The 13,198-nt window shown below is 52.7% G+C and overlaps 4 protein-coding genes across 4 annotated transcripts; all 4 read left to right on the forward strand.

Annotated features, from left to right (window-relative positions):
* Positions 1 to 1,725: 1,725 nt before the first annotated feature.
* On the forward strand, positions 1,726 to 7,231 carry Asppvi_005142 (kinesin family protein; the record flags this gene model as incomplete). The annotated part of the gene is made up of 5 exons (XM_043301068.1): positions 1,726 to 1,888; positions 1,981 to 2,304; positions 2,366 to 2,541; positions 2,607 to 6,629; positions 6,683 to 7,231. 5 exons carry the CDS (start codon positions 1,726 to 1,728, stop codon positions 7,229 to 7,231), a joined length of 5,235 nt encoding a protein of 1,744 aa, XP_043157003.1.
* Positions 7,232 to 7,994: 763 nt separating this feature from the next.
* Positions 7,995 to 8,848, forward strand: Asppvi_005143 (PaaI family thioesterase; the record flags this gene model as incomplete). Its single annotated transcript, XM_043301069.1, has 2 exons — positions 7,995 to 8,591; positions 8,843 to 8,848. 2 exons carry the CDS (start codon positions 7,995 to 7,997, stop codon positions 8,846 to 8,848), a joined length of 603 nt encoding a protein of 200 aa, XP_043157004.1.
* Positions 8,849 to 9,291: 443 nt separating this feature from the next.
* On the forward strand, positions 9,292 to 10,776 carry Asppvi_005144 (GDP-Man:Man(1)GlcNAc(2)-PP-dolichol alpha-1,3-mannosyltransferase; the record flags this gene model as incomplete). The annotated part of the gene is made up of 2 exons (XM_043301070.1): positions 9,292 to 10,111; positions 10,169 to 10,776. The coding sequence occupies 2 exons, from the start codon at positions 9,292 to 9,294 to the stop codon at positions 10,774 to 10,776; spliced, it is 1,428 nt and encodes a 475-aa protein (XP_043157005.1).
* Positions 10,777 to 10,978: 202 nt separating this feature from the next.
* On the forward strand, positions 10,979 to 12,983 carry Asppvi_005145 (uncharacterized protein; the record flags this gene model as incomplete). Its single annotated transcript, XM_043301071.1, has 2 exons — positions 10,979 to 12,817; positions 12,873 to 12,983. The coding sequence occupies 2 exons, from the start codon at positions 10,979 to 10,981 to the stop codon at positions 12,981 to 12,983; spliced, it is 1,950 nt and encodes a 649-aa protein (XP_043157006.1).
* Positions 12,984 to 13,198: the final 215 nt, after the last annotated feature.

Below are 13,198 nucleotides of genomic sequence, written 5' to 3' on the forward strand. Positions count from 1 at the left end.
ATATCATAAAAGATAATCCGAATACATACGGAGTACATGGGCCATGAGTTCTATTCATGCTTGATTACATCAATAACCGAACAAACGGTCCTCGACTATCGAGTACAGGCACGTTTGTCGAGGTCGTTCCCAGAAACAGGCATAATATCAAACGAATTTTATGCATCATCACGACTCGACAATTGCATCCCCCGGCAAAGAAACATGTGGATATCCGATCCTACCAAAGCTTCTGGTTCCTGGATTAATTTATCGAGAGTCCACGGACTCCACTGTAGCTAACCGTGGAACTTCATGCCGGGCCATGTGGGAAGCCGTGGTTGACAGTAGTAGTGCACTGTTGTCGAACCGATCCAGGAACGCACMAGACAAGGCGTCTAGTTGGGTACATAGTCAGTACTCCGTAGTACACTCTTGTCTGAGACAGTTGATCATTGAGAGTTTGAGTCGGCTCATATTGGTAAAAAGGAACTTTTCCCCAGTCGTTCTCTGCGCCAGTCTAGGCCTATCTAGTCCAGGCCCCACTCGTTTTCCCCTGGCATCCTCCTGTGGTCGTAAGTTGGATGAGGTATTAAGGTACAACCGATGTATTTTTGGGTGTGTCCACCACGTCTCCTTCATGATATCTTTTCTTCTTCAATGAATTCGCCATGATAATTCTAGACCACAATTTGAGTACTCCATTTAATTGATAGAGATCGACCTGAATGATGTCCCTTTTTCAATATTGATGTGGCTGCCAATCTCGCCCTGGTGGTAGGTTGAGACGGGAGTCGTCACATCAATACAACCGTTTAACCCGTCCTGGTAAAATTCGGCCACCTCAGTCAAACAGCGGAGTCCTCGGTTTCTCGTTCGTTGCAAACTCCAGGACAAAGGCTTGACTCGTCTCAGGCACAGTCCGGGATTATCGCCCTACTTGAATACTTAGGCCTTAGCACTTAGTTAGTAGGTCAGCTAACCGTCTAAAGAGGTTGTTTACGGAGTAGTCTATCTAGTCCCTCCTCTGCTGGCTCTTTTCAGGAGTTCAGTATGTACCTCACCTCACCATAATAATAATAATAATCATAACATTGGATTATCGCTGGGTGACAACTAGCCAGCGACTACTTAGGTACTTACAGTTGGCTTTTCCCGCACCTGGCACGGAGGCTTCTTCCTTTCTCTCCTTCACTCCCTTCCTTTCCTCTCCTTTCTTGCTCTGTAGGGAGGCTACCTTTTTCCATTTCGCTCATTCTTATCCTCATCCTGCGACTTTCTCGCACATTGAGCCTGTCTCAAGTTTTGTGTATGTATGTTTCTTTGTCCGTCCTGCGGAGTGCGCATTCCCCGGCACTCCAAACTCTATATTGGAATTATTGGCGGCCATATCCTTCAGGGGTTCCCATCCAAAAACTAATCCTTATCTCTCGTCATTCACAGAAACTCATCACAATTCCCTCCTTCCGCTTTCACTGCACATAGAGAATTATCAATTATCGTCAAGGTCGCCGATTGCCGCAGGACGACAAATCGCGCGCATTTCAGACGAAAGGCCACCCGGCCAACTCACMACCGAAACGACAAACAACACGCAACGAATCATAATTTGACCACTCTACGATTACGACTCATGACACCCTCTCTGTCCGCTTTCTGACAGCTCATCCATTGCGTTCGAGTTCGAGTCGATCCTTCTTTTCCCTGACGTCAATCGTGCATTGCAGTCCACCTTCGCAAAACAACATGACGGTCTCGCCGCCGGGCTCGCCCACCACGGCTACGCCGCAGCGGCCTTTCAGTGGCATCATGCGGACCCCGCGGAGTAACAGCCGTCTGAGTATGAGCAGTAAAGTCGGGGGAGGAAGTCGGGCGTCCGACGAGGATGGGAAAACAGCGGTCAAAGTCGGTATGTGTCCTGGGAATGGCCCCGACCATGGAAACGTTGCGAGGGGACAAGGGAGGCCATGCATTGAATTCAGCAAGCTGATGTGATTACAGCGGTCCGTGTACGACCCCCGCTGAAACCCACCGATCCCGGGTACGAATTGATTCCGCAACGTTTCCAACGATCTATGGTTCATGTCACGTCACCGACGAGTCTTGCGGTCGATGTCCCACAAGGTCGGAAGTTGTTCGTGTTTGATCGGGTCTTTCCCGAAACGACGGATCAGAATGGCATCTGGGAATATCTTAGCGACAGCGTGAGCTCGTTTCTCCAAGGCTACAATGTTTCCATTTTGGCGTACGGCCAGTCGGGTGCCGGCAAATCGTACACCATGGGAACGTCCGGTCCCAGCGACCAACACGATACACAGTCAATGGGTTAGTCTTGATTGCTATGCATTTGTCTCATTCAGAATATTCCAGCTAATACGATTGCTAGGGATCATCCCTCGTGCGGCCCAACTCCTATTTGAGAAACTTGACGGCCCCGCTAAGCACAGTCGCAACAGTTCAACTGGCCTTCGCACACCGGCACGATACTCGATCAGCTCTACTTCGAGTTTTGGGCGGGCGAGTGCCGAAAAGAACTGGCAATTGAAAGCCAGCTATGTGGAAGTACGACGCAGCTTGAGGCCAACTTCGAGTTTGCAATCGAAATTGTTCGCTAACATGCCATGCAGATCTACAACGAACAATTGCGCGATCTTCTCCTCCCTGAATCAACACCTATGAGTGATCGCGGCTCGGTAGCGATCCGCGAGGATACCAAAGGTCGCATTATTCTGACGGGCCTGCACCAAGTCAATATCAATTCATTCGAGGATTTGATGAACGCCCTGAGCTTCGGTTCCTCGATTCGCCAGACTGATGCCACCGCGATCAACGCAAAGTCCTCCCGATCCCACGCAGTCTTCAGTCTAAATCTTGTCCAACGTAAATCAGCCAGCGCGATTACATCTCCTAAAGAGAAACGGATGTCCATGCCGGTCGAGGTATTTTCCGGCTCGGACGCTTCCGTCACGGTCGATAGCAAACTACACTTTGTCGACCTGGCAGGAAGCGAGCGGCTGAAGAACACTGGTGCTTCTGGGGAACGCGCAAGAGAGGGTATATCTATCAACGCTGGTCTAGCTGCCCTGGGCAAAGTCATCTCTCAGCTTTCTTCTCGTCAATCGGGCGCTCATGTCTCCTACCGCGATTCGAAGCTCACCCGGCTACTCCAAGATTCTCTCGGCGGCAATGCTTATACGTATATGATCGCTTGTGTTACGCCTGCGGAATTCCACCTCAGTGAAACTCTGAATACTGTCCAATACGCACAGAGGGCGAGGGCTATCCAGAGCAAGCCGCAGATCCAGCAGATTGCCGACGAAAGCGACAAGCATGCAGTGATTGAGAGGCTCAAGGCGGAAGTTGCTTTCCTGAGACAGCAGATCCGTATCGCCGAGGACAATGACCGACGAGCTGCTGCACCGCAGGAGAGGGCTGAGCGTCAGAATGAGAGGGAGAAGGAGCTTCAGAACCAACTACTTGACGTCCAAGAGAGTTATAACGCGTTGAGCCAACGACATGCCAAACTCATTTCCGAACTCGCTCGCGATTCGGAGCACTCCACCAATGGAGAGGCAGATGACGTTGCCTCGGCTGTTGGCAGGAGCTCTGTCGAGCGACTGAAGCGGTCTCACTCTTTTGCTCAATCCGTCGAACAGGTCGTTCTCGAGTACGAGAAAACGATCCAAAGCCTTGAATCCTCCTTATCCAACACGCGATCCTCTTTGGCTGTGACTGAGAGCACTCTTCTGGAACGCGAGACCAAGTGCGCCTATGTCGAAACTGTCAATGCCCAACTGCAAGCACGCATCCAGAAACTTATCGACCGCGAGGCCAGCACCGAGTCCTATATGCACGAGTTGGAGTCTCGGCTCGATGGCCAGTCTTCGGGCGAGGAGAAATACACAGCTATCATTTCGGAGCTCCGCAAGGAACTCAGCCGTGCGCGCGAAAGCGAAGCGGGATGCGAAGATTACATTTCAACACTGGAGGAGCGCCTGGCGGAAGCCGATCAAGACATGGAGCTTATGCAGCGAGAGGTTGAACGCTTGGAACATGTGATCGAGCGTCAGCGGAGTCTCGGCAAACTCGATAGTCTTCTCTATGAGTTGGACCACGTCCATCAGAACGGCGCAAATCACGAGGAAATTGAGGAAGAAATGGAGTCTCCTGCTGCTGTGAGGAGCGCCCGCAATTCCCGTCAGAGGGCTACCACTCTCGAAGTTTTGACCGAAGCAGCCGAAACGGCGATTCCTGAATCAGACGAGGATCTCGCAGAAACCGTTCCGGACGTTGAAGAAGTCGAAGCTGCGACAGCTGCCGACGTTGATGGCTCCGATTTGGAGGTTTTGGAAAGGGTAACAGGCCGTTTAGAGTCCGATCCCAATGCGGAGCCTCGAGCCCAGACTCCTAGCCTTACGGAGTCGAAGATCGTCGCTGACAAGCTTGAGACCGTCTCTCAAGAGCTCTTGGACCTGCGCCTGCAGCACGAGACCACCGTGAACGAATATGAACTGTTGGAGGCCAAATATGAAGAGGCACTCAGAGCTTTAGCCAAACTGAAACAGGACGCTGCGGACGAAGCGCGCCATCCGGCTTCTGCCGTCCAGGGACTCATTTCCCCAGTCACTGCCTCCCGGCCAGTGTCTTTTTTAGAGGATGCGAAGGCCCCCGACTCGAAGAGTGGAAAACAACACTCGTTCTCGCAATCACTCTCCTCGGAGTTATCCTTGGTCGGGGAGCCTGCTGCTTCGCAAGAACCCTCTAACGGCCATTCTGAGCCCGCCTCAGAAATTCCCGTGGACTCGCAGGCGTCCCACAGTGAGACGAACTCGCTCGAAATGGAGCACATGCGTCAGCTACTCTCCGAGCACCAGGAAGGTGTTCACCTCATGACCCAAAGGTATGCCGAGCTGCAGGCCGAGCATGAAGGTGCCCTTGCTCTGGTAGAGACGCTCAAAAGGGAGCTTCAGAAGTCCAAGTCCACCTCTCCGCCAACAACACCGGGCTTCAAGTCGAACGTCATCCGGAGGAAGAGCAGCCAGAGCCTCATGTCGACGGTTGATCGTGCGCATCGCTCCCTTGCCGCCCTGAAGAACATCGCAGTAGAAAAATTCGAAGGCCAGCCCGATACAATGCAGAACTTCGAGGTTCATCTTGACGCGGCGATGCATGAGCTGCACTCGCGCATGGAACGCATCCAGTCCTTGGAGGCGGAAAACCAGAGCGTAAAGAAAGAAATGGAGATGAAGGCCACGATCATCTCTGGCCTCACCCGCGAGCGGTCCAGCTTGCAAGGGGGTACACCTTCCGCCGACATGGGCCTGGTCTCCCAGTTGCGGGATCAGGTAGTCCAGCAGGAGAACCTGATCAACGAGCTCAAGGAGGCGCACGAGTCACGCGAAAAGAAGCTGCTTGCCGAGATCGCAGAGTTGAGGGATCTTCTGAAGACTCAGGAGGAAGCTGCCAAAGCTCAGGATGCGCACGCGGAAGAGCAAGACAAGAAGATCGACGATCTTCAAGGTGAATTGGTGGAGTGGAAGAGCAAGCATGAGAACGCCGTCAAGTCCTTGCAGGCTTCCGAGCAGCAACTCAGTGCCACCTTGGCTGACCTGGACAAGGCCCTGGCAACCGCAGATTCCATGCGCTCAGAGCGTGCTGCCGTGGACGAGACCTCTGCTGCGAAGGAGGCTGTTGCCAGAGAGCTGGAGGCCGAGAGATCACGGCAGCAGGAGCTGGTTGAGAGTTTGAAGCAGAAGATCGAAGAGCACGAGACTACCGCTGCTGCCCATCTCGAGAAGATTGCTGCTCTCGAGCAGTCGCACAAGACGGCGCAGGAGCAGCTGTCAGATCTTCTCGCGACCAAGGACAGTACCGGCAGTGAGGTTGAAGGGTTCCAGACTCGCGTGTCTGAACTCGAGAAGGAGATTGAGATGCACAAGTCGACTGCCGATTCTCATAAGAGGGACATCGAGTCTTTGCAAGAATCGCACAAGAACGAATTGGCGGAACTCGAGGCGCGCGCTAAGGCTGCGGCTCAGGCTGAGTATGACTCGCGGATTGCGGAGAAGAGCGCCGAACACGAGGAGGCGATGAAGAGTTTGAGATCTGAGATCGAGGCATCACGGAATGAGCTGTTGAAACTGCTGAAGGTGGTTTCAGAGCTGATCAATTCCGATGTCACCGCGGACAACCTCGCAGACCAGATCCAAGATATCCTCACGCAAAAGCAACACTTTTCCGACAAATATGCCGAGCTGATGGATGCAAACGAAGATCTTCGCAAGCAGCTCGAAGCCAAGGACAGTGATGCCAACAAGTTGGAAGAGCTTACCCAGCGCGAGGCGGCCAAGGACGCAAAGGTGAACGAGCTTGCCATCCTCGTCGCCACTCTTGAAGATACCCTTCAGCGTAAGGAAGAGCTGGTCAAGAAAAAGGATGCGCTCATCGAGGAGATCACCGCCGAGAAAGATAAGAGCCTGCGTCTGGTGGAGGAACTCGAGGAGCAGATTACCAACAGCTTCGACCAACACCACAACCGTCTCTCCGTCATCCAGCATGAGCGCGATCAGGCCTTGGAAGACGCTAAGGCCAAGATTGCGACATATGAGAAAGAAATTGAGACATATCGCATGCGGATTGAACAGCTTGAGGTAAGCAATGCTGTCATAAACTTTGAAATTGGACCCCGGCTAATGAACTCTAGCTTCAACTCAAGAATGGTACCGGCCAGGATGGTTCGCATGACCGCACCAGCTCTTTGACCTCGAATCTGCGGAAGAGTACTTCGGCAGCCTCTCTTCCTTCGCCGCCACCTGCCATTCCTCTGCCGCCCCTGCCGACTATACAGTCTGCAACCAACGGTAGTGCCTCTCCTCCAAGCTCTCGCCACACCAGCAAGGAACTGGTCAGCGTTCAGATTGTCGAAGACCAGGAGGCCCGTATCCGCACGATAGAAAAACACCTCAATGCCGAGAAGCAACTCACTGCCACTTTGGAAGAAGCTCTGGGCGATCTTGAAGCCCAGAGCAACAAGGTCAAGACCGACTGTGAGGCCTGGAAGAAGAAGGCATGGCAGCTGGAGGAGGAGTTGACGACTCTCCGCAAGGAGCGCAACTCGCAGCGCCTCTCGCTTCAGGCCGTCGAGGAAGAACGCAATGCCCGCCGCGAAGCCGAGGCTGCTCGAGCCCAGCTTGAAGAGCGGATGAATGCGCTGAACAAGAAGAAGAAGAAGAGCACGCTCAACTGCTTTTAATCCATCGTACGCTTTTGATACTTTTGGATCGTTCAATTTTAGTGTCTCGGACGTGACGTTTCCCCATGTTCAAAGCCCGCTCTGTGTACTATGAATTTGACGTCGATTCCCCTTCTTGATTTGTTGATACCTTTTTGTTCTCATTTTGAGTCTTTTCCCTTCACATAGCCCCTAGCCTCCGCCGCCTTGTTTTACCACGAGTCATTCAATTCGCTTCTTCTGGGCAATTCTAGCCTATGTCGACACTGTACATTTTGTCTACCCTGTGATCACGTCTCCAGCAATCCTATTGCGGTATATTTTGTTATCACTCGTATGCCATAAAAGAACGTACGGCCTGTGGTCACTTTGTCTATAGTCCCGTTGTCCACATTGATACTGTTGGGAGGTGGTTTGTAGTTTGCCTTCTTGTGAGTAACGTTGTAGTAGTATAGCATGAATTGAAAGCAATCAAATTTGTGACATACCCGTAGACATCTTTTAATAGTCAAGTTAGAGTATTGGACCTCCGCCTGGACGTGCCTCGGTTCTTCGGTATACACCATATCAATCTAACCCGCGGTAAGGATGGAGGGATGGGGACCACGTCCTCGAAATTCTACGCATCTCGAATGGATAGATTCTAATACAATTGACGCAAAGAAGCCTTTCTACATTAAACAAGAGACAACTTCATCGCCTTAGAGGTTCCACAAATCGCTCCACTTGGCTAGGCGCGACAACACTATCCCGAACACCATTCGACCAAACCAGCTGGAAGACCATGACAGCTACCTCTACTTCGTTCTCTACGTCTACAGAAGAAACCCTCGCCTTCTTCAACACCATCCCCAAATGCGCCGAGATCCTCTCTCAACCTGACCGAAGGGTCATCCACCCGCGCAACCCCGACACCTTCTTCCACTCGACCCTCCGGACTAACCACGGAATCCTCAAGTCTATTTTCATTTACCAGCCGGCCAGAACATCAACATCTCCCAATTCAAATGACACCGATACTGATACCAGCGCCATCGCCAACCCCCCAAACACAAACCCGCAAGAGCGAGAGCGAGAGCAAGGCTACCTCCTCCTCCACCTCGGCCGCGGGGTATCGGGGCAGCCCGATATCGCGCACGGCGGGTTCCTGGCCACGGTGCTGGACCAGGTTACGGGGACTTTGATCCGGGCGAGTGGGTTGGATCGGGGGCGGGGGGCGGTGACGGTTTATTTGAATGTGAAGTATCAAAGGCCCGTGAGGGTTCCGGGGATTGTTGTTGCGAGGGCGGAGATTGGGAGGGTGGAGGGGAGGAAGATTTATGTGGATGGGGAGATTTGTGTTGCGGACCAGGAAAGTAATGGGGAAGGGGAGGGTGATGGGGTTTGTGTGGCTTGTGAAGGGATGTTTCTGGTTAAGAGGGATGTTACCGTTAGGATCTAGAGGTGTTGTGAATCTTTATAGAGTAATAGAGATGTTTGTTGTTGAGGGCATGTGCGGAGCAAATAGTTAACGTAATCGGTAAGCGAGTGGCCATTGTAAGCCAGCGGCCACCTCATGTATCGCATATAAAATGGCACATTTCAGGACCTCAGTATCTCAGCCAGTAATAGAGGTTTATCTTTAATGCTCAGATATAATTACKATASACTATGTATAATGCCTGTATCTTTTTTCCTGACAATTGTAGTGACCGTTTTAAGTGTTTAATACAGTGCATATGCAAATACAGCTATATCAAAATACTCTCCCYTTTTACCATAGATAGCAACAAATAATATAGAATTATAGGTCCCCTACCTGTAAAAGCATTATGAGACTAGTTTATATTATGAAGTTTAGACTCTCTTAACTTTTCGTTGTTGATATAGTGAGGTCTTAAAAAGTGCCTTTTTATATGCAATACATGAGGTGGCCGCTGGCTTACAATGGCCATTCGCTTACCGATTACGTTAGAGGATGATGATGCGTCATCACATGACGTCGTGCCCCGTGGCTTAAGCTCAAGCTGAAGCTCAACCAACAACGAAGCAATGACTCCCCTTCCGCGCAGACGTACAAGCTCCTCGCATACACACAGGCGATGGCCCGTCTCAAACCCTCCAATGTCATCATCATCCACCCGGACCTGGGAATCGGCGGCGCGGAGCGGCTAATCATCGACGTGGCGCTGGCGCTACAGTCCCGCGGCCACAAAGTCACCATCTACACCTCCCACCGCGACAAGTCGCACTGTTTCGAGGAAGCGCGCGATGGCACGCTCGACGTGCGCGTGCGCGGCAACACACTCTTCCCCGCGCATGTCGGCGGCCGACTGCACGTCCTCATGGCCGTTCTGCGGCAGTTGCACCTGACGGTGTCGGTGCTGAAGGAGATCGGCAGAACTGAAGAAAAAGACGACATCTTCATCGTCGACCAGGTCCCCGCTTGCGTGCCATTTTTGAAAACGCTCGGCCCGCGCGCGGCGCGCAGCCGCAGTCGCAGTCGCACTCGCCAGCGCATCCTCTTCTACTGCCATTTCCCTGATCAGTTGCTTGCGCGCCGGAATGAGGGCGGCGAGCTGTTGCGGCTTGCGAAGACGCTCTATCGATATCCGTTTGATTGGTTTGAGGGATGGGCGATGAGCGCGTCGGATAAGGTCGTTGCCAACTCGAAGTTCACCCGCGGGGTCGTGAGCGAGGTTTTTGGGAAGGAGAAGCTGGGGGATGTTCGGATTTTCTATCCCTGCGTTGATACCAAGGCTGGCGCGCCGGCTGGGACTGGTGAGGGTCCGTTGTGGGGTGGGAAGAAGATATTGTTGAGTGTGAATCGGTTCGAGAGGAAGAAGGATTTGGGGTTGGCGATTCGGGCGTATCATGGTCTTGGGGAGGAGAAACGGAGGGGGACGCTGTTGGTGATTGCTGGTAGGTCTCTCCTCTTCCTGCTAAGGAGAGCAGCTATTGATTGAGGTTACTCTACAGGCGGTTACGACACTCGGGTACAGGAGAATGTCCAATACCATCGAGAACTAGACCAGCTCGCCACGAGTTTGGGACTACGGACCGCGACCTCTAAGACGGTCATCTCTGCCCTGTCCATCCCTGAATCGATCGACGTGCTTTTCTTGCTCTCCGTACCAACCGCCTTCCGGGACACGCTCCTCTCGCAGGCAAAATTGCTTCTCTACACTCCCGTCAACGAACACTTCGGTATTGTCCCCGTCGAAGCCATGCGCGCCGGGATCCCCGTTCTCGCATCGAACACAGGCGGGCCGTTGGAAACTATCGTGGAAGGCGAAACGGGCTGGCTCCGGGACGCAACGGTCGTCGCTGATTGGACTGCGGTCATTGACCAGGTTCTCTACCAGATGGACCAGAAGGACTTGGACCGCATGGCAGTCGCGAGCATAGCCAGAGTAGAGCAGGAGTTCTCGCTGACTGCAATGGGTGACAGGCTGGAGGAGGAGATTGCGGATATGCTCAGCAAGGAAAGACGACCATTCAGCGGATTTCACCAGCTAATCTTCGTCTTTGCCCTCTTGGGCATTGTGTCTTCTATTCTTGGCATGTGGGCCGTAAAGGCGATCTAAATTGTATAAATACCCCTTCTTATTTGTATTTTAGCAATCTTACACTTGTACTCCAAACTCCGTTAATGGTCTCCTCTCCCACGTGACTTCGCGCAATGCTAACGCGGGATAATCGCGAAACGCGTGAGGAACTGGAGAAAGTCGCAGCGAAGTCGGATAGTCATCAACTAATCCACAATATCGGTGCTCTTCAACGAAGAAAATGCCAGAGGTTATCAACCTCCTGTCCTCGACGCCGCCGCCCCCAGCATCTCAACCCCGTCAGCCATTAGTGGCCACGCTTCCATCCGATCCGCCCCTCTCCTCTGCTCCGCGGCATCTGTTATCGGACGATATCGAGTCACTTTTCGCCTACGATGACATCGATAAACCGGCCAAGAGACGTCGCATTAGCGAGGAGGTTGAGTCTCCTAAGGAATTAGATACCCAGTTTCCGACGACAAATCTGTTTCTGTTCTCTGATGATGACGTCGCCTTGCCGTCTGATGGACCCTCAACACTGAAGATTCCCGCGTGGAACGAGGACTCGGATCCTATTGTTTTCACTTCGCCTGCCCCTGTGCCGGGAGCGAGGCCTCTTACGACTCATGAAACGAATCCCACAGAAACTAACACGATCACGATTGACGATGACGATGACGATGACGGTGATGCGCATGTCGATATTTCCAACGATGCCGCCCCCGGGAAGGACCACATCGAGGACTTCAGTGACCAGCTGGGAATGCCGGATATTGAAGAGTTAGTGAGGCAGGCTAGAACAGTTAAGCCATCTGGGCATGAAAATACGCTCTTTTCGAGCCGGACGGCCAGTCTCCTTGCTGGTCTGAAGGAGCGCTCAGAAGCTACCAGTAGCGCTGGGAGTAGGACAAAATCAAGAACTGCAGCTCCCAGCAAAAAGGCCCAAGAACGCGATGTCCTTGACCTGGACGATGATCTCTCCGAGGTAGTGGCTGAATCTCGCAAGCCAGCACGAAAGACAACCAAGCTGACCGCCGCGGAGAAAGAAGCGCGGGCTAAAGAGCGAGAAGCCGCAAAGGCGCAGCGGGAACATGAGAAACAGCTCGAGAAGGAAAGACAGAAGAAGCTCAGGGAGGAAAAGGCGCGGGAAAAGCAGCTCGCTGCGGACTTGGCGGAGGTCAATAAGCTCAAGGTGGACAAGAAGGAGTCCACGCCTGAGATGATCCTCGATCTCGCTTCCTCGTTTAGGGAAACAAGTGTCGGCAATCAGAGCATTGAACTAATGAAACGCCTGGGAGTTGAGCACACGTTCTTCACGAGCTCTATCCCGAACATCGTCAAATGGCGCCGAAAGGTCACAGCCCGGTACAACGAAACTGCCGGCCATTGGGAACCATGTCCACACCATATCCGCGACGAAGACCACGTCCTCTGTCTTGTGACAGCACAGGACTTCGTCAACATGGTGATCGCGCCTGCAGACCCGGTAACAGGCACAACCGAGCTAGAACTGCACCTCGACCGCATCAAAAAGGTCTACCCACGCCACAAACCAATTTACCTCATCGAAGGCCTAACCGCGTGGATGCGCAAGAACCAAAACTCCCGCAACAGAGCCTTCCAAGCCCAGGTCCGCCGGCAACTCGACCAGAACCCAGACGATCCTTCCTCGTCGACGCGCCGAAGAAAACCACCCGCCAAAACCGCCGAATCCACCCCGCCCGTCGACGACGATACCATCGAAGACGCCCTCCTCGAGCTGCAGGTCACACACGCCTGCTTAATCCACCACACCAGCGCCGCGGGGGAGTCGGCAGAATGGATCAAGAACTTCACCGAGCATATCTCGACCATCCCGTACAAGCGCGAGCGCATGGACGGCAACGACTCGGCCTTTTGCATGGATACGGGACAGGTCAAACCCGGCGAGGACAAGGCCGATACCTTTGTCAAAATGCTCCAGGAGGTGAATCGCGTCACTGCGTCCATGGCTTATGGCATCGCCGCGAGGTATCCCACTGTCGTGGACTTGGTGAGAGGGATGCGCCGGCATGGGCCGACCATGCTGGAAGATGTCAAGGTATGCGCTCACCCCTTATCCATCCTTTCTCAATTTTTTCTAACCTGATCTGAAGAAATCGGCAAACAAGAACGGTGCCCTGACGGACTCGCGCATCGGCCCGGCTGCGAGTAAACGGCTGTACAAGGTGTTCATGGGTCTTGATCCCTCCTCTACGGATATCTGAATTTGGCTTGCCTGTATCTATTTATTGGACTTTGGTCTTATTCCCCTGTCGCACATGAATACCCTTCTATTCTTTCTGGTCGTCATTTGTTGTCTTGTGAGAATGTTGGCATTTGTTATCCTTGGTATGGAGTAGGTTTCATTGGTTTGCTGGAATGTGCAATACAGGCATGATCAGGATTCATAGATGCAGACATATTTTACATGTGTCTCTCA

The sequence above is a fragment of the Aspergillus pseudoviridinutans genome (genome assembly GCF_018340605.1).
Source record: "Aspergillus pseudoviridinutans IFM 55266 DNA, scaffold_3, whole genome shotgun sequence".
NCBI classification, from domain to species: Eukaryota; Fungi; Ascomycota; class Eurotiomycetes; order Eurotiales; family Aspergillaceae; genus Aspergillus; species Aspergillus pseudoviridinutans.